The sequence below is a fragment of the Stylophora pistillata genome, chromosome 2, assembly GCF_964205215.1.
Source record: "Stylophora pistillata chromosome 2, jaStyPist1.2, whole genome shotgun sequence".
Classification (NCBI taxonomy): domain Eukaryota; kingdom Metazoa; phylum Cnidaria; class Anthozoa; order Scleractinia; family Pocilloporidae; genus Stylophora; species Stylophora pistillata.
In genome coordinates this window covers 15,504,585-15,530,130 of record NC_142520.1, presented here as the reverse complement: position 1 = coordinate 15,530,130, position 25,546 = coordinate 15,504,585, and the positions used below count along the sequence as shown (strand labels likewise).

The window sequence follows — 25,546 nt, the reverse complement described above, 5'->3', positions numbered from 1 at the left end:
GTTCCTTAACATTTCTAGTGGATCTGACAATTTTTTAATTTCTATGCTTGTTTTTCTTGTAGATTGCGATAATTTTTCGCGTAGTAATTACTGTTTTTGTTAATACATGTCATCACGCCCTCTTCGTAAACATATTTAAGGAGTTTGTAAGTTAATTGTATTACAACTGATGAAGGTCTCAGATCGAAACGTTTTTTATCTATTGGAGTATATGTCTTCCTTTGCTCGAAATTGTCCGTCCTCGTGTGCCACATTACTTATATATATATATATATATATATATATATATATATATTTAGAGCTTAGCAAGGAGTTTCCAGCAATCGGATTAGTCGAGCAGTTCCTTATATGACGCTATATAAACCGCTCCACGCGGTTTATATAAAATATTAATTTATTATGTTAATAAATGTTACTAAAATGTGATGATTTTAAAAATTTCTCTGTTGTTCAGGGCTGAAATTATACTAAAACAATTATTCGCCTCAGGTTCGGTGAATATTGTCGAATAATCCCCTTGACTTCGTCTAGGGGACTATTCGACGATATTCACCGAACCTGAGGCTAATAATTGTTAAATATATAGAGGGTTAAACTTGATGTGCGTAAAACAGTGCTTGATACATGTAGTAGAGTGAGTATAACGTGTGATAAGCAGAAAAAAAGTCAATCAACTACACTTTATCCTTACAGATCTATTTCGTGGTTGCTATCGCCTCGCGCGACTCTTACGCTTCTTTCTTGCTTAGTAACCTCCCGCTTGCATCCATAACTCAATAGTACACGCTTTGGCGTCCACCATTTGTTAAATATATAACTGCAGACAGGGCGCACACTGTTTCAACCTATGTGGGTCTCATCAGTGCAATGCAGATACTGGGCCAAGCTCTGGAATAAACCATTGCCTTGGTGCTACACTTGTGGCACCAAGTGCAGGCATCTTGCCATGCGAGAGTGCACATATATATATAAATATATATTGCTTCGTGTTTCATCGTTTTACACTTACTTATATATAGAACTTATATATATTATATATATATATATTTATTAAAAACTGGATCATTGGATAATGCAATTCAAGACTTACGTAAATCACTTAAATCACATCTTCGATTCACGTAAATCACATAAATCGCGTAAATCACATAAATCACGTAAGTCACGTAAATCACGTAAATCACGTAAATCACATCTTCGATTGCCGTGTTGCCAGCATGGTTGTCCTGATAGTGTAGTGGTCATCACACCTGACTAGTAACAGGGGGACGTGGGTTCCAATCCCGCTCAGGGCAAATTTTCTTTTCAAGCATTTATTCTATTTATATATGTATATAAATAGACACACACACACACATATGTATATATGTGTGTATGTGTGTGTGTGTGTTGTGGTTTGAGGAGTATTCATTAAGTTTCTACCTATGACAGATCCTGACTCAGGAGGCGGATATCAGTTTTTGATTAATGCTTAATTGTAAAAACACTAATATCTGTCAAGGACAACGGGCCCGGAAAGTTTCAGTGATCCCCCTGTCTAAGAAAATACACTTTAGTACTATCTTAATTATGTTAATCAGTGTATATGATAAATAACGCAGACGCCTGAATGACAATGACATGAAAGGATTAAATGAAAATTCCTTCAAAGACATGATTGGATTAGAGGAACTGTAAGTAAATTTAAAAATACTCTTTTAAAGGCATTCCTCGCCCCCCCAAAACGAAATTTCTCACGGTGACAGTTTATCATTTTGTATTGCTGAATCGCGCTGTATTAAGATCTCTTTTGTGAATCATCACAAGCGATAATGTGGAAACAGATAAAAAACAGAACTAACAACATTTTGAAATTATTCAAATTATAAAAGTTATCGGATGTTTCTTAATTCTGACTCGACTGGGACTCTCCTTGTTAATAATATTTATCTCGAAAGGCTTGATCAAGATATATTCTGGAGCGAATAAGTGCTCCGCATTTCAGAACTGAGATAGACTAAGTATGAAATCTTTATATTGTATCAGGTTGAGAACCATTATCAGTATGTGGAAATTGAACTGCTCAATTTTATCTTATCACATGACACAACCCGCTCCACTCGGTCCTTACGTCAAGATTTCGAGATCAAAAATTTCTACTTCGGCCTCCTTCTCATTGAGTAAATTTTAACGACTTGATCGCCTGCTTTGCATTGCATTGAGTCGAATTGCATTGTTTTGTAACGTGTGGTTAGAAACATAATCATCATAACAGTACAACCGTTCACTCCCTCCTATTAGCTTTTAGTTGTTGGTTTTGTTCCTCTTTAACCATTTTTTTTTTAATTTTATTCCATTGTTTTCAATGATTTCCCCTGGATCTCTATATGCAGAAAAAAAAAATTATTTTAATTTCTTTGTGTTTTTTTCTTTAACTTTTATCGAGTCGAAGAGTGTTGTGTTACAGAAGTTGCACCCTCGATATAATCACTAACCTTAACACATTCTATTTTAAGATTTTAATTTTGCTAACGCCTGTTTATCCTCACATACAGTTGACTTTCCCAGTTCATCCTCTGATCATCCATCAGAGGAGAGGAATCCCATCTGTCTGGGATTCCTTTTACCAGCAACAAAAAAGCCAAATAGGTTGCTAGTGAAACTTGTAATTAATATTTTATCACACACATACAACCAGAGAAATAGTCATTTTGTAAGCTTCTTAATAAAACCACATCACTTTCTCTTTTTCAACACAGATGGTTGCAAAACAACAATTTCACTGAGTTGCCTCCCAAATTATTCCAAGATCTAAAAAGTCTGAAACAACTGTAAGTTACATGCAAACGCCTTTTACAGTAATTAGCTTGATAGCTGAGCTAAAGGAATGATTTTTAGCTTTTATTGTCATCTCTGTTCGAAAACAAGGCAGCTCATGAGTATTGTAAGCTGTTTTAAGTTCTCAGGTGCTTGTTTCGTTTAGAAAAAATCGTGACCTAGCTAAGACGAATGTATCACAATACCTGTTCCATCCTCTTCACTAGAATACGCATATTGTTTGCACATGAATGATTACCTTCAGCTCTTTGCATTTGATCACTTTTAATTTAATGACAAGCGTCTGTATGTATTTTGAATTATTAGTTACAAATAACAGGGTAAATCAAGACTCAATTTGTTCCTTTGCCTTTCCAATCAGCTATTTGTCAAATAGCAAATTGGATAATCTTCCAGAAGGAATTTTTGACAGCCTCTCGAAGCTGACACTTCTGTGAGTAAAATGAATAAAATAAAATCTTATGAAAAGAGGTAATCCGAACTTTCTAAGACCCCGACTGTCAAAGCTGTGCGCCATATTCAGTTAACTGAGACATGGTAAAATTGATAGGTCTGACAAATGTTTCTAAATCAAAATTTCCAAATGTTAATTCCTTGTTACAGACACACCACGGTGTTTTTTTTTTATAAATTTTAAACACAAGCTCGCTAATTAAAGAGCTAGAAAACTATAACGAAAGTAATATAGGATCAAGGAAGACCAATTGCTCGAGGATCTTTATTCGTCATAATGATTAGCAAAAACTAAGGATAAAAAGTAAGCGTACTTTTAATTGTCTCGATGTCTTGAAAATTTTTAAGAAAACATTTGCGAAACTTTTTAGATGAATTTACACAATGCCATATCATGTAGCTGTGTTTGGTAATTGAAGTTGAGGTGCAGTTGTTCTTCAGAAGCCGTAAATGATTTTTATTCTGCGAATGAATGGTGATATCTCACAATTATAGATTTTCAACCCTGTTTTGTTTTGTTTTTTATTCAGGGATTTGTCAAATAATCAACTTGGAAATCTACCGCCATACATCTTCAAAAACATTACAGAAGTAGAAATGCTGTAAGTGAGGTTTTCTGTTTTCTTTAAGAAATTGAAAATTACTTCGACGGATTGTCTTGCAAATAACAACGAGTGGTAAATAGATCAGCTTCCAGTTATGAAAATTTACATTTGTACATTTTTTTTCATCAGTTAAGAACGTTTTGTCTTATCATAACTTTTTTTTAAGAGAGAGAGAGAAGCTTAGAACTTGTTGCCTTGGAGATGTTTCACCCTGAATTTTAAACATCAAAACTGGCTGCTAATTCACTAAAAAAATTCCCTGTAGTAGATTTAGAAGAAAGCTCTAAGCAGAGTTGAGGATATCAATCCACGGTTACATGTGCGTCTTTCAGTCTAAACTTTGCACGGTGCTTTCTTCAGGAAAATGGACTATAACAAAATTGAGATGCTTCATGAAGATCAGTTCCAGGGCTTGGGGAAATTGTACGATTTGTAAGTATATTTAGAACCGACACGTTAATTTTCCAAGGTGATCTTTTGTATTTACAAAACAATCCAGAACGAGCCCATTGAACTGCATTTTAAAAGCACGGTAAATAAAAGTTGCAGTGAGACTGTCTACAGATATTAGTTGGTAACATATATTCGGAGCCATAACAGGAAACACCTCATAAGGGAATGGAGTTAGAATCCTCTATCAGTGACGGCTAGTATAATAAATCTATTAGAATATTTGCCATCAGATAGATATTTGCAAAGAGTGTGATAATATTTAATGTTAATTATTACGGTGAATTGAAATGTGCCATGCCTTATTACAATGTTTCAGTTGTATATTAATTTAGAAAATTCCTTTTCACCTGTTTAAGATATCTCTCGGAGAACAGAATTGAGGTCTTACCTGACAAACTTTTCAAGGGCCTTAACAAACTCAAGTCCCTGTAAGTACAGCCGATCACGTACAAAAAATGTCTAGAGTTTTCTAAGGAGATGGAATGTATGTAGCAGAAACATTTCAAATATGGAATCTTGATTTCGAAATGTTAACCTGAAGTAGAACAGGCGTGTTAAAAAAAATTGCAATGCTCGACAATGTAATTTTTGCTGATAATTTTTTTTTGAGCTAAAAAAGGTAACCTTTTTAGTAACACATGCTTTTAATGACCAAAGTGAATATTTTCAAAAACGCTAACAAACATAGCTGAGTACTTTTTAGCTTTAAAGGCCACTCTATGTGAATTTTTAAGGAATCAAACAGCGTTTACCTTCTGTTTGTAAATAGTTCTGTTATTCATTTTTACAGCAACATCTTCGGTAATAAGATACAAGACGTGAGCAGGACGACTTTTAAGCATGCCAATGAACTGCGATTTTTGTAAGTTCATTGTAAATGACTGATCTTTGTCATGGTAAATAAAGTCGCATGTTTTGCAATCGGATGAGATGTCGGTGTGAATTTTATTTAGAGTATTGAAGTGGATTCACTTTCAGTTTTTCTGCAGTCAGAGGGAAGGCTTGTAAATAGTTATTTGGGAAAATGAGATAATGGAACATTTTATACATCATAATCTAAGGTACTTTTCACTTTCTACTCGAAATTGCAGGTTCATGCATTACAACCTAATGGCTGAGCTGCCCAAAGGATTTTTCGATTATTTTCCGCACATTATCAGAGTGTAAGATTCCAATGTTATCATTTTACTCAATGATTTAAAAAGGATGTTTGAGGCGAATGCTGTATGAATTGTCTTGGAAAAAAGTAATAATAAAAAAATATATATATATATACAGCCAAAAACTAACGATAAAATTCCGACGTTTCGGCGACATGTTGGCGTCATTGTCAAGGAAAACTAAATTAAATATGCGATTTCAAGAATAACTAATAAGAATTCTAAACCCTAACCCTAACTCTAATCCAGAGTCACTAATTTGCAAAGGTCAGCCAAAGACCTTGGCGCGAACTGAGTCTGATTGTACGTTCAAACACAGTCGTAGTTTTTTAATGGGTAACATCTCATTAAAGAGACAATCAGACTTGTTATGGAAATTTTTCAACACCTTAAAACAATTGTGAAAGTCATCTGGAATCCTGCCCGCGTGTCTACAGTCATAGTGTTTGCGCACTGACGAGGTCTTTCCTCTATATCCATCAACGCGTACGAAGAGATGGCCACGGATGTGTCCGACATAACCAGCATCGCACTGGTCACATTTGAAGTTATACACAACGCATCATTGATCAATAAGCATTAGGCTTTGGTTCGCTTGTCGGAAACTCCTGGGCAATCTTGCGGTTCATAAACACTGGTTGGACAATGGTCTGGAGTTTCACACTGAGATCTTTTAACTGTGTCTTAACTATGTTAGTTGATTCCTGGTCTTTAATAGAGGGTCTGGCAAGCCGAGTGGTGTTTGCAGTCGTAGATTTTAACCGCAATGAAGACTGTGATGCCTGATTTTTCTACAGCAAGGGACCTCCTCAACACCCTCAACCACACCCACCCCGCCATCAAATTCACTATGGAGGTCGAAAATGATGGAATGCTCCCCTTTCTCGGTATTCGACTCCTAAACCAAGCGCCCCACAGTGAAACTAAAGTGTTCATGAAACCAACAAACGGCAGTCTGCTCCTCCATTACCATAGTCATGTTGATAATAGGTCCACGCGCGGCCTTTTGACAACTATCCTCGATCGCGCATATCGCCTGTTCTCGTCATGGTCTTACTTCACTGAGGAGTGCGAACGACTGTAGTATTTGTTCTCTAAACTGAGGTTTCCCTTGCAACTTGTGGACCTCATTTTTAAAACTTTCCTAAACTTAAGGATCGCTGACCAGTCTTCATTGCGTTAAAATCTACCACTGCAAACACCACTCGGCGGGTAGGATTCCGGATGACTTTCACAATTGTTTTAAGGTGTTGAAAAAATTCCCTAACAAGTTTGATTGTCTCGTTAATGAGATATTACTCATAAAACAACTACGACCGTGTTTGAACGCACATTCGGACTCAATTCGCTCAAAGGTCTTGGCTGACCTATGCAAATAAGTGACTCTGGATTCTTAGTTACTCTTGAAATCGCATATCTAATTTAGTTTTTCTGGACAATGGCGCCAAGATGTCGCCGGAACGTCGGGCTTTTATCGTTAGTTTTTGGCTGTATATGTTTATCGAAAGCATTTTTCATTAAAAAAATAATAGTAAAAGGATTGTCAAATTTTGACATGAGGCGCTGCAACTTGCATACAACTTTACTACAGTAGACTAATAACAACTTTAAACTTTAACGTCTCTTACTTTGACATGCATCGTGTTGTTATCATTTCAATTATTTTGTCCCAGCTCAGCCTTTTATAGTTCAGATCACCAGTGACATTGGATTCATGAAAACGTTCCCCAGCACTTCGAATTTCAATATTGGAAATGATATGCTATAGTTAGATTTCAAACGCAAGTGCTTCAAACAAACTTTGTGAGGCTTTCTTATTATTATTCAATCAATGAAAAAGAAAGAAATTACTTTCTTATCAATCATCTTTGTCTAAGCTTGTAAAAATCACTGTTTTGCCGATTTTTTTTTATATCTATATAATTTCGTTCTCAATGTTCTAGCGATGCACCTTTTAAAATTTCCTTTTCTTTTCTCAAATTCCAGAACTCTGGACACTAATCTGATGTGCTGTCACCTTGATCTTTTCAAAGAGAATGCCGATTGCGAATATTCCTTCAATGACAACTTTGCAAGCTGTCAATCCATGTTCCGCAATCTTGCTCCAAGGAGAAGTCTTTGGGCTGTCGGCCTGCTGTCGTTGTTTGGCTCTCTGTTTGTAGTTGGGTGGCAGTATTTTTTCCCTGATAGCAATGTGGTCCAGTCTATCATGTTGGTGAATCTTGGTATATCAGATGGCATCATGGGTATTTACCTTATCATTATTGGTATAAAAGACCTACAATGGTCAGGGGAATACTACATGCACGACTATAAGTGGCGCACCGGTTGGTTTTGCCATTTCAATGGCGCCATGTCTGTCCTTTCAAGTGAGGTGTCAGTTATGATGATTTCTCTGATTGCATGGGACAGGCTCAATAACATTGTGTTTCCTTACACGTTTGCAAAAATTACACCGAGGCAGACTCGTGTAATGTGCGCAGTGATCTGGCTGGTGGGAGGCATTATGGCATTCCTTCCCTTGTCTGGAATGCAATACTTTGGTGACTGGTATTATGGCAAGAACGTTGTGTGCCTGCCCCTGCAACTTTCCCCGCAATTACAAGAAGGCTGGGAATACTCCACTTCTATCTTTATCATGCTAAATTTTTCTCTGTTCATCTTCACTATGGTGGCTTATGTTACCATCTTGTTGAAATCGTGGTCTTCAAGCAGACGGCTCGGTGCTCATGGAACTGTTCGTGAAATACGAGCAAGAGCACAAAGTGCACAGGCCAAAAGAGAAAGGGAACTTGCCAAGAGAGTCTTCTTTATTATTCTTACCGATTTCTTGTGTTGGATACCCATAATTGCTATTGGTATCAAGTCGCACGTCGAGAAAACGTTTGATCCACCTGGTGATCTGGCGGTGTGGATTGCAGTGTTCGCCCTGCCGATCAATTCAGCTATCAACCCGCTGCTGTATACCCTTTCTACTCCACAGGTAACATTTTTCTCTTTCTTTGAAATAGGATAAACTTTAATTTTTAGCTCCACAGACACGCTGCAAGATAATTAATTGAGACAAAAACCGATAGATGGTCCCCAGAGTTGTTGGCGATAGTTTTACTTCGACGACGGTCTCTTTTTTTTTTCATGACGGACAAGAAATACTCTAAAACCATCAATTTTAATTCGAGGATTGCTTTTTTTTGCAAAATAACCCGAAATGGAGACAAAAGGGTAACATATAAAAATACAGTAAATGATCTCACAGCCTTTTTTTGTTGTTGTTGTTTTCTTTTTGACGTTTGATCATACCCACGGAGTCCATTTTTCACTAACAAGCGGATAAATTTCTAATGTATAGGTGCAAGCTGTGTTGAAACCAAAACTGAGGAAGCTGTGGGCCAATGTTCAATCTATTTTTCGCTGCAATGGACAAAATGAAAAAGGTTCAGTTTTATGTTTCATTTACTTATACTATAAGGTTTTGAAAGGGGATAAAGGTGAAATAGGTTTGAAATGGTAGAAGAGACATTGTTTCCAATAAAAAGGTAAATAATTGAAGCCACAAAGGTGTAAAAAGCAAAATGTGAAAACAGGATTATTATTATTATTAAGATCATAAAGTGTCACAGTAGAAGTAGGTAGGAAGAAATCAGTCAAAGGAGTGGCTTTAAATTCAAAGGTAGAGTTGGGGACAAAGGACTTAATGAATAAATTCAATAGGGGCAACCACGCGATTTGAAATCATGATTTAATTTCAATTTATGGACGCTGATATCTTTAAAGATAGTTGTTAGGAATATTGAACTAACGGGATTCAACTTGTAAACTTGCTGGAATTATAAATATGAGCGGAAATTTCTAAACTATTCTTAAAATATAAATAGATTAACTTCTGTCTCAAGGTTCAAAGGCGAAGATACAAATCGGCTCTTTCGCATTATTTTTCAAAATCAATATTTGGAAAAGCTCGACATTAGTTTTTTTCTCCGGTTTGAGAAGTTCACTACAAATTTATTGTTTTTTCATGGCACAGAAGAAGCAGGAAAAGATCAGCAGAGACAGTTGGGAAATGAAGATGAAGGCGCTAACAAAGGTAAATATGAGTATTTCCAGTGTAATTAAATATAAAAAGCTTTCTCCCCTTTTTGGCAGGGTTCTGCATGTTATAAATCTCTTTCGTTTCTTTTCTTCCCTTTCGTAGTCCTATTTTTTTGTTGCACTTTTATCCTCATAGGAGAACGGATTATAATGCATGAAATAAAACACAACGAGATCCCAGAAGTAGAAGCCCCTAAACTGCCTGCTCCACAACCAGGTCTGTACTCCATCTGTATACTTATTTATTCGTGTTTTTCTTGTTGCCATGCTCCCACCAATAACGTAGCTCCATTTTCTGCCTTTAAAAGTACACACAACCCACAATTCTTCTATTCGCTCCGACGAAGGGCTAACGCTCGAAACGTCAGCTTTTGTAATCGTTACGGTGGCCAATTTACCATTTCAACTTTGTCGATATATATATCTTATTAGATGTTTTGTTGTGTGGTATCGTTGAGTATTTTTACGAGTTGTGCCGTATTTTGACGACCCCGTAGGGCGAGTCAAAATGCAAATAACACGTAAAAATACTCAGCGATACTACACAACAAAACGCCTAATAAGTTATTTATTATCCAACACGCCAAACTGTTATTTCTGTGCGACGAATCTCACGGATTTTATTTACGGGGAGTGCGTGACAGAAGTATGCGAAGCGGAACAGAATTGGCCCGTTGTTGTGTCGCAGTTTTTATTTTCCTCATAAAATGAGGAAATTTTCTGGTCGTCAGGCTGTTTTTCTTCGTTCGATTGATCTAATGAACTTGGACCTATATCTGCCAGTAATTCTGACTCTTCTTCGTCGGAAATATGATTCAAATTGTCCGCCACTTCCTTTTTTTTTTTTCGTAACTACAATCCAATTCTTCGCTTGCGCGATGCGAGAAAGCTTGTTTAACCGGTACTACAATAGACGAGTACACATACCGCGCGATATTTTTACTCGTCTATGGTGTTATTTGTACTCGTCTAGGTGTAGTTAGATAATAAATCCAAATTATTTGTATACTTATTTACACTGATAAGTCATTTCACACTTATTAAAGTGGACAATGAAATGGGAAAGCTCTGAACTCAATAATTCCTATTAGAATTCATTAATCTATGAAACGGTAGGTCTTGAAAATATTGATATATCTAGATTGAAACCATAGGATTTTTTTTTGCTCTGATATATTACGTATGTGCACTTTTAAAAGGTAAAGATTAAGCTTTGGTTTCCTCATATGACATGGTTGGGAAGAGATTTGGTGTTATCATCCCTTTAGATAAGTAACATCTACCTTTTATTGTCTGAGGAATTTATCCTCGTTATCCATATGGCACAGATCTAGTTTGAGGTATTGACAATAACCATTCAATGTTTCAAGTTTTCGAACTTATTAAATGATAAATAGGTCTAACTAAAAAATAACTATTTGCTCCATCGATAGTAATGGTATTCATCCTTTTGTCCACTTAGGTTCGGTTGAATTAATTGCTCAGCTTCAGCAGATGCAACTCGAGGCAAGGAGTGTGAATAAAAAGACAGACCTTAAACTTGAGTTGAAGAAAATTGCTTCAGACAAGGGCTTCAGAATTGTTGACAATGAAGGATCAGGAAATTGTATGTTCTATGCTTTATCAGATCAACTGGAAATTGCTTTGGGAATCAAAATCAAACATGGCGAATTAAGACAAATATTGGCCCAGTACCTCAGAAAAAACCCTGAACTAGTAAGTTGACGTCTTATACTCTATGTTAACCACTCGCCTCAGTAAATACTTACCCCTATTCACTTTTATTTCGAAGAATAGTTGTTTAATATTTCTGGATTGCCCGTAAAAAAACGCTGTGTGGTTCAAGATTTTTAGTAGAGACCATGTCCGGGTCCCGGATGAATTTAGACCTCCTTGTAATAAGGGCTTTATCCTATGAAGAACGCAGGCAACCCAAGGTTTTTAAAAGTGCTTTGCACTTGAATCTCCCCCAGATAGGTCAATACTAATTGGATAACCTTGACTCTGGATAAGGTGGACACCAGATATTCGATGTTTCAAAAGGGAAAATGCCGGAGTTGAGACCGCTAAATCCAATGTAGATCCTTATGTTCGTTACTCTGATTGGTTATTATCCGCACTTACTGTTATTTAGTATCTCGTTGTTTATTTACTCATACGATGACTCCTTCCAACGTACTCAACTTGGTCCATTGTACCATTAACTTTACACTCTAAGTTTTGTTCACTATTTCACTACTCTAACAGCCGGATGAGACAGATTTGTTTCACTTCGTCCATGGACATCAATCATGGGCTGATTACTTAACGTACATGGAACAAGATGGCGCTTGGGGTGACCATGTTATTCTATATGCCGCCGCAAACTGCTACAAAACTTGCATTCATGTGGTCAGCAGTCTTTCCCCTGCTCATGATGTCATTTTACGGCCACAATGTCCTGTTGAAAAAAGCAGGACACTTGTGTTGGGACACATCCATGAAGTACACTATATCAGCCTTCATACCACACAAGGTACAATTCTTTACATTACACATAGTAAATTAGGTGTGGGTTTATAATGATAATTTTTGTAGTCATCTATATCACCTAGGAGGGAGGAGGTGACTCTTTTATTCTCTGGTATAAGTCGCCGTCAAATGGTCACTGCCAATGTGACGTCACATAGCCACGTTGGAAGCGCTTCATTAAGTTTCTCAGTGGAACTTAAGGATAGTACTAGGAGCTTACAAAGAAAATGACATTACGGGCTCCTAGTGGGCTATTGACTAATTTTCTATGAGTGTACAAGCTTTGCCCTTCATATTGTGAATTTTAACAGTGCAATGTCTTGTGAAAATATTTGGTTGCAAAATCATCATTACAATTCGGAACGAGTGCAGCTAACCGGCATATTTACTTCGGCGCGTGTCAAAACAAACCAAAACGTACGTCGTTTTTGCTATAAACTTTGAACAAATCAGCCTCATAAAAGGAGATTTTATTTCTTCTTTATGTAGGTTTATACTTATTGCTGATGAGTCATTTGATTTTTTATCCTTAAAGAGCAAATGCGGCCGAAAATGGAACATTTTCGAAATATCGTGGCAGCGGCCAAAAAATCGATTCGACTCATATCCTCAAGTTCGGCGGACCTTACAGTGAAACAAACCACTGAATCCCTCCTTTGGCTGAATGTCGATTTATTTTCGAGAAAATCGATAATAACGCCAAAATTCCATTTTAGTAGCTCAAAATTTCAGACGAGTCTCGGAGTATCGCGCACCAACGAAAACCCTTGGACCGATAAAAAGTACCAAGTCTTGAAAAGCAACTACATTATGATTTAGATTGACAGCAATTCTTGATTCCTTGTATACACAATCTAATCGAATCCATCCGTCCTTCTTCTGACTAGATGGATCATGTCTACTAACGGTCGGTCGATGTATCGGCCGACTATCGGTCGATATGTCGACCGATAGTCGGCCAATATATCGACCGATAGTCGGTCAATAGTCGGCCGGTACTCGATCGATAGTCGGCTGGTAGTCGACCGACTCGCAACCGATAGTCGGTCGCTAGCCGTGTCGACCGATACATTCTTACACTATCGATACTCGACCGATACTCGACCGATACATGACCGATACTCGACCGATACATGACCGATACCTGACCGATACATGACCGATACTTGACCGATACATGACCGATGCTTGACCGATACAGCGATCGATATTCGGCCGATATATCAACCGATAGTCGGTCGATACTCGGCCGGTAGTCGATCGATAGTCGGATGGTAGTCGGCCGACTGGCAACCGATAGTCGGCCGACTAGCAACCGAAAGTCGGTCGCTAGCCGTGTTGATCGATACATTCTTACACCATCGATACTCGACCGATACTCGCCCGATACATGACTGATACATGACCGATACTTGACCGATACAGCACCGATATTTGACCGACACTTGACCAATACTCATCCCCCTGAGGGAGGGGGCTCTCCTTTGATAAAAGATGTAAACTTCTAATAAATAATACGACTACCTCATACTTAGGATGTAAATTTGTATCTGCATTTGGAATCCAATTTAAATTTCTCTTTGCGCGTGTCGCCTCCTTCAGCGAATTCCAAGGCCTTACAATAAAGTAATATATTTCCCATGGGTTACGTAACCCTTGCTTCGGGGTGTTGCTTGTTCTGTTTTTACAATTGCTTCATTAGCAATATATTCTTTCTTAAAAAATGCAAGTTTCACTTTGTTAGCTGTAATATACAGTTTTTTTAGAGAAGTATGAACAATCTTTCTCACAAGTTTGAGATAAATATTTTCTTCTGATTCTGCCGTCTGTGAATTAAATCTCGCCTACACTTTCTTGATCTCTGTTCACTTAAACAATATGTTTATATTTAAGGTAACCACTTGCACTTCTCTATTTTCCTTTCATAAAAATGTCAATGTTCACAATCCTGGATCCAACAATGATTTCATTTTCCTTTTCATCTTCCAGTGAGTTGTTTAGGAAAGTTCTCATTCATTTCATTTTATTAAAGATAAAATCCAATGCGAAACAAACCGTAGCACTCAGAGTTATCCAATTAAAACCTACCGAGCGACCTTTTTCATGTGGTTTCCACTTCACCATCCTCCTTTTTGACCAGTTTCGGCTCTGATTGCTCTTTTTCTTTTTTTTCTTTTTGATAAATTTATTTAAAGCATTTTTTTTACTTTTACATATAAAACAGGAATTAAAAAAAAACCTAAAATAACAAAAAAGGCAACTAGGCACACGCACACAAATCCGTAAAGAAAGAAGAATACACACACACAAAGTAGTTACAGCAAATACATTTCCCCAGTATATAAGGCGAGGCGTTGTGCCCTTGAAACGTATGGTAAAAATAATGCGAGGTCCGCTTTTAGGCTTGGCTAAATCTATTTCAACAATAGAGTGTTTCTATCTAGGAACTTTCGGCTCATAGTTGACCCGCGCAAATTTGATGTTCTTAAAACAAACATATTCCCAAGAAGCGAAGGTTCGAGGCCAAATATGCTGGTTTTAAGAACATCAAATTTCCAAGGGGTAACTATCAGACCTTTATAGGTCACCATTGAATTTTCTCCGATTCTTATTGGTTTAAATTGATCAGGTGACGCAATAGTGTTCATCCGTGGAGAGACACTATCAGCCCTTATAGTTCACCGCTAAAATTTCTCCGATTCTTATTGGTTTAAATTGATCACGTGACGCGCTAGTGTTCATCCGTGGAGAGACACTGTCGGCCCTTATTATCCAACTACACTTCAAAAAGTACAAATAACGCCATTGACGAGTACAAATATCACGCGGTATTTGTACTCTAGAGTACCGGTTAAACAGGTTTTCTCGCATCGCGCAAGTGAAGAGTTGAATTGTAGTTAGGAAAAAAAATGGCCGACAATTTGAATCATATTTCCGACGACAAAGAGTCAGAATGGCTGGCAAAGATACAGCCAAGTTTGTTAGATGAATCTAAGGAAGAAAAACAGCTAGACGACCTGGAAATGTCTGCATTTATTGAAGAAAATAGTAACAGCAACACGACAACGCGCCAATTCCGTTTCGCTTCGCATACTTCTGTCATGCACTCTCCGTAAATAAATATCCACGAAATTCGCCCGCTCTGAAATAACAGTTTGGCGTGTTGGATAATAAATAACTTATTAGACGTTTTGTTGTGCAGTATTGCTAAGTATTTTTACTCATTGTATTGTTTTAATTTTTTTTTTTTTTTAAAGTTTTAAACATAGACTAGTGAGAAGCACTTCTGTGAACAGTAGTTTTAAAACTTTTATTTTCCTACCCGTTTTGTCTAACTGTCGTAGACTTCCTCAGGGAGTTTTACAACTATAACTAAACACCTGTATTTATAAGCCAAATTTACAGGGGCCGATGACCGTAAAGGCTTGGCCGGACTTACGAACAGGAACAGGCGAAGTTGTGAAAAAGTTGTGAAAAATTTAACACGTGTAAGACAAGGTGAGAAATATGTTTTGGGAGCCACGGTAGCTAAAACCGTTTTGGAAGCGACTGCGACTTAGAGCCTATCCTTTTTAAGTTTATACTGCCGCTGTTTCACGGTGTGCGTTACTACGAGAGGGAGACTTGGATCTCCCGGCCGCCTAAACATAAATCTCGGCCAAGCAGGACTCTTGTCTTTAAGACTACGTTCAACTGCAGTCATGCCCGTATTAAGAAGGTTATCAGTAATATTCTGCCAGACTTATATTGTACTGTGTGTTGCATGAAAACTGTAACAATAGCTAATCTATATAAGTAAGTTTTTGGGGGCCACGGTTTTAGCTAAAACCGTGGCCCCCAAAATATATTTCTCACCTTAGCTTACACGTGTTAAATTTTTCACAAATTTTTCACAACTTCGCCTGTTTCACTTCGTAAATCCGGCCAAGCCTTTACGGTCATAGGCTCCTGTAGCTTTGGCTTGTAAATACAGACGTTTAGTTATACTTGTAAAACTCCCTGAAGAAGTCTACGACAGTTAGACGAAACGCGTCAGAAAACAAAAGAAGTTTTACGACTATTGTTCGCAGAAGTGCTGCTCACCAGTCTATATTTAAAAAAAAAATTAAAAAATAAAAAAAAAATTAATAAAAAAAAAATTTAAAAAAAAATTATTAAAAAAATACAGCACAACTCGTAAAAATACTCAGCGATACTATACAACAAAACGTCTAATAAGATATATATAGTACCCGTCCGCGGAAAATACCCGGATGGTTAGTACCCGTTCGTGGAAAATACCCGGATGGATAGTACTCATCCGTGAAAACTTTTGAATGGTTTGACGGCAGCGAAGTTAGGCAGATCGGAAAAGCAGTGAATTTTTAATTCTGACAGGTAGAACGTATTATTTAGCAAATGTAAGGTTGCGAATTATTGACATTTGTGACAGGTTGTACGCATGAATAAATATTTGATTGATCTGCATTTAGTGGGTTTTGACTAGTTTTCCACTGGCGGGCGGAAGAAAATTCAGTGGGGAATAATAAAGACAGTAGAGTCTTTATGTCTCAGAACTATTTAAACAGTAGAGTTTTTCTGTCGAGGAACTAACCGTGCGGTAAAAAGATCTGTTGAAGCCTCCTTAAAATAAAAACGTATTCAGCATGGATTTCATAACCCTCTCTTTGGGGTGTTGCGTGATATGTTCTTACAATTGCTTTTTTATCGGTAGGGTATATCTTCGAGTTGTCATTTACATTCATTCGCGTCTTACGACCTGTCCTTCGCCCTCAAAATAAAATACCCATTGCATAGGTATTGTCGTTTTTATGCTTTAGTACAACATCTCTTCTGGAAATGGCTGTAGACAGTCTCATCCACAGCGACCTTAATTGCATCACAAGGAGGCTGACGAGAGAGAAGAGAGATCGCGCTCACATTTCTTTGGAGGGAGAATGGTAGGAGGCTCTGCGCGATAAAGAAGGGATATATCTGTTACTCCGCGTTCGAGAGGTTTAGACGCGAATTTTAGGTGCACCAAAAATTTTAGGTGCTGCACGACTTCCGCTTCTGTTTGCAATTGTTTTAAAACCATTGGTACTGTCCTCCCCAATAGACGATGTACAAGATATATACCGGTTACTACAAGATATATACCGGTTACTACAAGATATATACCGGTTACTACAAGATATACACCTGTTACTGCAATTTCTCATCCGAAAAGAAAATTACATTCTAAAACTCAAATTTGGAGATGGGTTTTGAGTGCATTCATTTCATCAAAAGCGTAAGTGACTATCTCTCCTTTGATCTTTAAAAAGGCACCATTTTTTAAGGAGGAACATGAATTGAAACCTGGAATTACTTTCGCGCTAAAAGGGTAGTGAAGTAACATTCTTGTTTCAACTTATTTTTCTTCCAGGATTTTTTTTTTCCTTTTTTTTTCCCAAAAATTAGCTAAAAACAAAATACTTGGACTTATGAAATATTCCTCAATCTCGTCCCGTCCCCCATTCGACTTTCTACTTTCCTGCAAGTAAAACTAATTATGATAATGGTGATTACGATAATGACTGATTCACATTGATGCTCGGCATTCAATCATTAATTTTATTACAGCATAATATAAATATGTTTTTTTTTTACAATTTAAAAGTGGATGTTGGATAAAAGGAGTAATATTTGGTTACTCGTTCTTATTTTGAAAAAGTTGCAACAACCTTACTGCATAGCATTCTATTTTCATAATCATCTACATTCAAAGCCTAAAGAACAGCAACAACAAACCAAAATTTCTCACAACAAAGTTATCTTAAACATTTTCTTGGCACACATTCAAAGGTTTTCTTTTCGGTGTACTTTTCTTTAAAACCTAACAACAAATAATCTGTTAATAACGCATTTATTATAGGATGCACATATTATAAAAATTGAGTAATTTGTTATGTGGTGCAAACTATACCAAGAAGCACATGAAATAAAACGTTTAAACCCCTCTGCATAAGAACCTCAATAGCCTAATATTTGAAACAAGTTGTTATTTGATATAAAACTAAAGGGTACACATCTGTACAAATAAGATAGGTCAGCATTCTGGACTTCTTGGGAGAAACAGATTTATTAAGTTTTTCTAATTACATGCCGGTGAATAGTGGGGGGGGGGAGGAGCTCATGAAAATGCGGGGCGGGGAGGGTACGGGAGGCGGAAGAGGAACGGGTGGGAAGCGGGAGAGAAATTCAAAACGCTAATTGGTTAGCTAGAAAAAAATTAATGTATGTAGGGCAAAAGCATTTTATTAGGTCTTAACACAAGTCAGTATTTTACGGTGTAGTAAAAGGTCTTTACATCGAAGAATAGTTCGTTGCAAATTATCGAGGGAACGTTCTGCAAAATTAGGAATAGAACTTTCGTGGATTAATTTAACGTTTGATACTGGCCAGTTAGGTCACGAGGCATGAAAATGATTGATGATGATTGACCAATTAAGAAAAAAGCTGTTTTGCATAATGTACATATTTTGTGGGTTAAATTCGACCTCACAAGCTTAAACAAACTTAAACTTTGTTGTTTGTTGTGCTGAAGGAACTGTGCCGAGACTCGGCGAAGATGGAATTGAAATCGTCGCAAAATTATCGGCGTCTCGAATAAGCAGCACCAGGGGAGAGAGGTTGGGAAGTCGCTCACGAGGGCGCTGTTCACACAGGGGTACCCAAAGGGGAAAATGCCCTTCACTATGGGGTAAAGGTTTATTTTTGGATAAAGGTTTATTTCACAAATACATACACGGGAGCCCCCTAAGGGGCTGAATTGCGTATTTCCAAAAATTGTAACAGAATATCTAATAGTATGACTACTGTAAGAATAATAATAGGCCTAAAAGTGAAATTGAGTACTGTAAAATGATAAAACTTATCATTAAAATTATAAAGCTATATTTATATAACATCATGCTCAATACAAGATCTCATTAAAAATATGTCCCTGAACCTATATGTTTTCCACATTGGTGTTTCGAAACGCCTGCATCCTCTTAGATGGTAAGACGACTTATGGGCTGAGGGTAAAAGATTTCTTAACCAGTTACTCTTGTCATTTAAAATAGAATTAAGGGTCTTCTTACAAATATTTTCATTGTAACGTTCAATGCTTGGTAGTTTAGTGCTGACTAAAGCATCGCTGTAGTCTATCACTCGGAAAATAACAGCCAGCGCCCTTTTCTGGATACAAGTGGGTCTTGCAGCGAGAACACTGGCGGCGCGCTCGGCTTTCAACAAATGGTTGATAGTTTTAAAAATATCTAGTTTCACTAGATAGTTTTACTAGTAACGTTAAAAAAACGAAGTAAAAATGGATTTTGCCAAAAAACTTCTAAGGAATTAGAATAACGCTAAGTTAAATTGCTGGACTAACAAAAATCAGTGATGTTTGAGGGTTGCCGTTCTACTTTAGTCTTCCGGTGAAAACACAGGCGGCATGCTCGGCTTTTAACAAAGAGGTGATAGTTTTAAAACTATCTAGTCTTACTAGTAACGTAAAACAGAATTTAGGAATTGAGAATTGAGAAATACGCTAAGTTAAGTTGCTGGACTAAAACAATCAGTGATATATGAGGGTTGTCGTTCTACTTTAGTTGCAGATTAATAATGTCGTTGGTCTATAATCTTAAGAGTTCAACTATTATGAACTAAAGTCTAGTCTAAGTTGGAAAAACCATATCTATACCCTAAAAGTAAGTAAAACTGTCGGTCTAATTGCGAGGCTAAAACATTTCGTTCCTAATCGAACTCTTCTTGATATTTATAAATCCCTCATTGCACCTTTTATAACGTATGGATTAACTTCTTGGGGAACTGCTTCTAAGACCTTGTTAAATGGTCTTCTTGTCTTACAAAAACGCTTACTCCGTCTTATTCACTTTGCCCCAGTAAGGGAGCATGCAATACCCTTTCAGTATTTTTGGAAGGAAAACTTATTCCACTAGAATTACAGTATTATGATAAAATTGCTAATTTAATGTACGAAGTCAATGCTACGTCTGCACCAAGTAATATTTCGAATTTGTTTTCGAGAATTTCCAGCGTTCACTCTTACGGCACGCCTTCATCAATGTGAGAGCATTTTTATACTAAAAAAAAATCTGCGCTTGATGTTAGAAATAAGGCTTTTTCACCTGTTGGCGTTAAAACCTGTAATGGGATACCAACTAGCCTCAAAAATTCATCCAAGAACTCTCTTAAAAAATCCATACTAAAAAATTAATGGATATTCTACCAACTGAAAACTCCCATGTTGAAATGCATATCATAACTTCAATACCCGCACTGGCCTTCATACAAATCATATCAATATGACTTTCCCAGCTCAGTTTTTCATCTATCTGAACTCCCACGCATTTATGTTTAAGTTCGTGAAACGGGTATGTTGTTTACCACAACGGATTGTTCGGTATTCTTATTGTTCAAATTATACGAGGAGCCAATAAACATCAATTTAGATTTACAGGGTGCATTTGAAGTTTGTTTTCTATGCCTTTTGTACACATGATCTTCGATATGATCAGTAATTTAATCGATACTTTACCGACACTTAAACGAAACTTGACCGATACTTGACCGATACTTGACCGATACTTGACCGATACTTGGCCGATACTGGGCCGATACAAGACCAATAGTTGATCGCTACACATCGGTCGACATATCGGCCGATAAATGACCGATATATCGGTCGACTATCGGTCAACTGTCGGTCGATATGTGGACCGATAGTCGGCCGATAGTCGGTCGACAGTCGACCGATAGTCGGCCGATATGTCGACCGGGACGGCCGTTAGTAGACATGATCCGACTAGATTAAAAATAGGTCAAAATGAACACGTTATTTAACTGTGAACTAAACAGAATAATTGACCGGAAATCTGGCTTTTGGAAGGCAAATTGTAGTTCTTTCGATCTTCGAAGGACCTTTCGGAGAAATTAGTCAGTGCGATTTAATTCAGTTTTAAAGTAAGATAAAATGCACAGATTTGACGGAGCCGTCAGTTGGTCGAAAGTATACACATGCACGCGCAAACTCGACTGTCTCGCATTTGAAATCCAAACTACAGCTTTTTGAACAAAATATCCACTTACCCTCCACGTTGCTGTAAAAAATCATTACCAGGAGGTGTTGACTATCCTTCCAAGTTATGTTGCTATTGTGAGAGCGATGCAATAATTTCCGGACTGCAATCCTCTATATTGATATAGTTATAGCAGATCTACGGAACTGATGATAAGTGATTGAAGGTTAAGGTGCCTACGGGAACCCTTTTTAATGGAGGAGACTTATCGTTGGTGTACATTGATACAAAAGTAAAATATATACAGCAATTGGTTCGATTTCAGTGAGCACATTATCTAGCTTTTGATAATGTTAAGATACATTCAATTTAAAGTTATTAAAAAAAGTCTGACTGAAAGTTAGCCCACCCAGCTTCGTATCAGTCATTTTGGATCTATGCGTCGATACAGCAACTGTGGCCGGTTTCAGTGAGCCAATCACCTTACTTTAATATTTACAGTAAAAACCACCTTATCTATTTGACGGCAATAGTGTTAGCCTGTACAATGACTATGAAGGTTACATTATAATTGTATTCTATACGTCACTCTCAGAGTGCTCATACTTCATTTAAACCAATAACTTTGTTATCACACAGCAGGAAAATCTGAGGAGCAACTGGAGAGTCAAGAGATTCTAGGGCAAAGCTGCAAAGGTAAAGAAGAAAATCGTTTTTACTTGGTCAATCAAGATATCAAGGCTCTATATGAGTTGCTATAGAATATTTCAGATTTGGTAGAAACTGAAAAAAAGAGGTCTTAAAATTCTTAGATAAAAACACGACTGAGTGACTGAACACTCATGTATCTTTTATCAAGAGAATCTACGGGTAGGCCTTGCATATGCACTTACATATACCTTGACGCAACAGAGATAGTGGTGACCGGGTAAATTGGTGGCCCCATAGCAAATGCTTTAAGAGGTCCTAGAATTTACCTGTGACCGTTTCAACGCTCTCGAATAATCAGTTATGTTTCCAAAATTTCGATCACGTGGTCGAACAAACATCAATGGGTTAGTATAATTTGCTCAGGTATTTCTGGAGGTCAAGAAGGAGGAAAAAATCCTGACACTGAAGAGCTAACTGAGGAAGGTAAATATGAGGTTTTTTTCAAGGAAATGTACATTGCTTAGCATAACTTTAGTTTACTTACGCATGCAATTCAAGCTTATTATTATCATTATAATTATAATTATTACTATTAGCTTTATTATTATTATTACTATTATTAATAATATTGATATTATTTGTCACTCAAGAGTTTAAGGCACTCATTCAGTACACGAGAAACAGAGACAATGATGATTGGGTAAATTAGTGACCCTCCAGCAAAGGCTTTAAAAGATGGTCAAAGTTTATCTCTGACTGTTTCTACGTTCTCGAATAAGCATTAATCTTCCTAAAATCTCGATCACTTCGTAAATTGTAAGTATTAAACTAAACATCAATCGTTGAGTTCAATTTGTTTAACATGTATTTCTTCAGGTCAAGGAGAAAAAAAGCCTGACACTGAAGAGCTAAGTGAGGAAGGTAAATATGACGTTTTTTTAGGAAGTGTACCCTGCTTAATATTAATATATTTCTGCATACAATTCAAGCGTGTTATAATTATAGTTATGATTATGATCATTTCTATTATTGCAATTATTGCCACTATTATTGATATGAATATATTATTATTATTATTATTATCATTAATATTTCAGCCAGGGGATCTGAAGAGAAAGTGGAAAGTGAAGACACTCCTGACACTGAAGAGCTAACTGAGGAAGGTAAAAACTTTTATTTCTTAGGAACTGTACATTGTTTAACATAACTTTAATTCATTTCTGCGTACTGTTGAAGTTTATAATTATTACTATTATTATTATTATTATTATTATTTTTAATATTCTATCTATTTATTCTACTTATTTCAATCAGAGTCAGCAGATTTTTAAATACATTTTGTTTTGAGATCTTCCTTAGCAACCTATTACTAATGTATTTACATTTGAAATTTAGTTATTTTCGACATATGAAAATATAAAGAGCTATAAATTCCATTGTAAATAGATTCTATCACTTGAAATAAAGTTACAGTTCCTCCTCGGTTTTTTTTTTTAATATTCGTATTATAAGATTGCTACTACCTTAAGATCATTATTTCTTATGGAATTAACGGAAGACTGGGCAAATTTAATGGCTTAATAGAGGGGCAGGGTTTTAAATGGTACTTATACTTTTTTTTGTAATTCAGAACTTTGTTATCCCACAGCTGGCGAATCTGAGGAGAAAGTGGAGAGTGATGAAACTCCAGTACCTATTGAGAAAGGTAAATGACAGGAAAGCTTTTTATTGGTCACTTCAGAGGTTAATGTACTAAAATCAGCTGTGGAAGCATATCTTTCATCTTTCTAGTCACTGGAAAAATCAGTGATTCTTTAATAAGTTCAGGTAAGAGACAAGATTGAAAGACTGAGTACTAGTGTCCTTTTTTTGTCAAATACAGAACTTTATGAAGCCAATAAAGTTGAACAAGAAGAGAAGGGGCTTGAGCCTGACATGGAGATTGCAGATCAGGGTAAAATTCCTAATAAATCAGTCAATGTACACTCAAAGCAGTTATATCGTGAATTATAATCAGTCCAACTTATCGCCTGAAGAAAGTCGAAAAAAGAAGTCCCTGAATTGAAAGCACAAAACAGAACACTTGAGAATTATTATGCGTCGTCACAGTGAAGGGCCAGAAACTGTCTTGAAGTACTGAAATTCAACATTGTCACATTTGAATTTGTGGAGCTGACCTACTTTTTATAACATTTATAGCTTTACAGATATTTGCTCGGATATATAATACATAGCTGCCACGTGGTACATCTCATTAAATCCAAAAAATGGTTATGACATGGTGTACCTCAATTTTTAAGACATTTCAACACAGACAGGTGAGCATTGTGTTTGAATTAGTAGACTCATAACATGGTAACTTAATTTGTACATATTCCTATCTCTTTTTGTAACAAGGTGAAGAAAAAGTGTTTGATACCAGGCTTTAGCTCTCTGTAAACGAGCCAAGGTAAATGTTTATTATGTTTGTTTTAATATTGAAACCACCGACTGACGGGGTGCGGAAACAAAGCTCATGAAAAGGTTGTGTTTTGATCCATATCTCATCAAACTGTTAAAAGTTTGGAAAGACTGGAAAGCCGTAAGACTACATCAACTTATTGGGCTAATGACTGTGAGGCTGACCGAGCTGTCTATCTAACTGCTGTTGTGACTATCAGGTTTAGTTTTTGCCTGAACTTTTGCCGGATTGTCTGCCTGACTGTACGCTAAACCAGTTGGCAGGGCAATCGCCTGACCCATTTTTTTGGCTGCCTGCCTGGAACAGACAGCCCAAACGGATTGCCGACCTTCTGATTGTCTGATCGGTAGATCAAGTAACCAACTAATTAGATATGTTTTGCTATCGTTTATCAATGTGCTTTTCTTCTTTTTATCAGTAAAGAGACCGTCAGGGCTGGAGAAAGGAATTCACCGGGGAGAAAAAGAATTCACCGGGGAGAAAAAAAGTATTTCTAGTAATCATCACGTACAGTGTCTGTGAAAGTATCTTAGTGAACACAATCTGACAAGTTTTCTTTTCCCCTGATCTAGTCATAACGTAAATTAGTTAGCTTGTTCACTAAACTTTAGATTCAATATAAGTTGGATAAATCAACAAAGTTGAAGTGGTAAATTGGCCACCGTAATGATCACAAAAGCTGACGTGTCGAGCGTTAGCCCTTCGCTCCGACGAAGGGCTAACGCTCGAAACGTCAGCTTGTGTAATCGTTACGGTGGCCAAATTTACCACTTCAACTTTGTTGATATATCCAAGTTATTTCGTTACTCCCACCGACGCAGCCCCAAACAGTTTCTTTCGAAACTATCAGCCTTTATTCATTTAGATTCAATAGCAGGGTATAGTTAATATTAATATTGGGCGCCATCTCTATTTGTCGGCAATTCTGTCTTTATTTCCGAATTCAATTGGTCTGCTTCTTTTCTTTCTTTATTTATTTTTTTGCTCAGTTCCGATAAGTCTAACTAAGTGATAATGTAAGTCTATTGCTTTTAGCATATATTAACATGGCCTGGTTTGTAGAAAACAGATCAGAAAATGTAATTTGATAAAATAACATATATCAAAATGGCAAACGCAATTGTTTAACTCTTAGATTGTGTTTTGACAGCTAAGTGTTATAAGTATCTCTGTTTAGGGAACAAACAAACATTATTTGAGAAAAAAATCAATATCATCTTGAGGAAAATACGTCGATCATAGCGGATTTAGTAGAATAACAAAGCTCTGTGGCTCATGCTTAACTCAAAACAAGTTTGG

General features: G+C 36.8%; 1 protein-coding gene across 1 annotated transcript; it reads left to right on the top strand.

Annotated features, from left to right (window-relative positions):
- The first annotated feature begins 1,620 nt into the window (after window positions 1-1,620).
- LOC148737330 (uncharacterized) lies at window positions 1,621-24,769 on the top strand. The gene is made up of 18 exons (XM_088749293.1): window positions 1,621-1,673; window positions 3,801-3,872; window positions 4,236-4,307; window positions 4,685-4,756; window positions 5,420-5,491; window positions 7,475-8,471; window positions 8,838-8,922; window positions 9,513-9,572; window positions 9,714-9,794; window positions 11,040-11,293; window positions 11,825-12,092; window positions 21,775-21,831; window positions 22,210-22,269; window positions 22,663-22,707; window positions 22,884-22,949; window positions 23,417-23,491; window positions 23,669-23,740; window positions 24,666-24,769. Exons 1-18 carry the CDS (start codon window positions 1,621-1,623, stop codon window positions 24,767-24,769), a joined length of 2,565 nt encoding a protein of 854 aa, XP_088605419.1.
- Window positions 24,770-25,546: the final 777 nt, after the last annotated feature.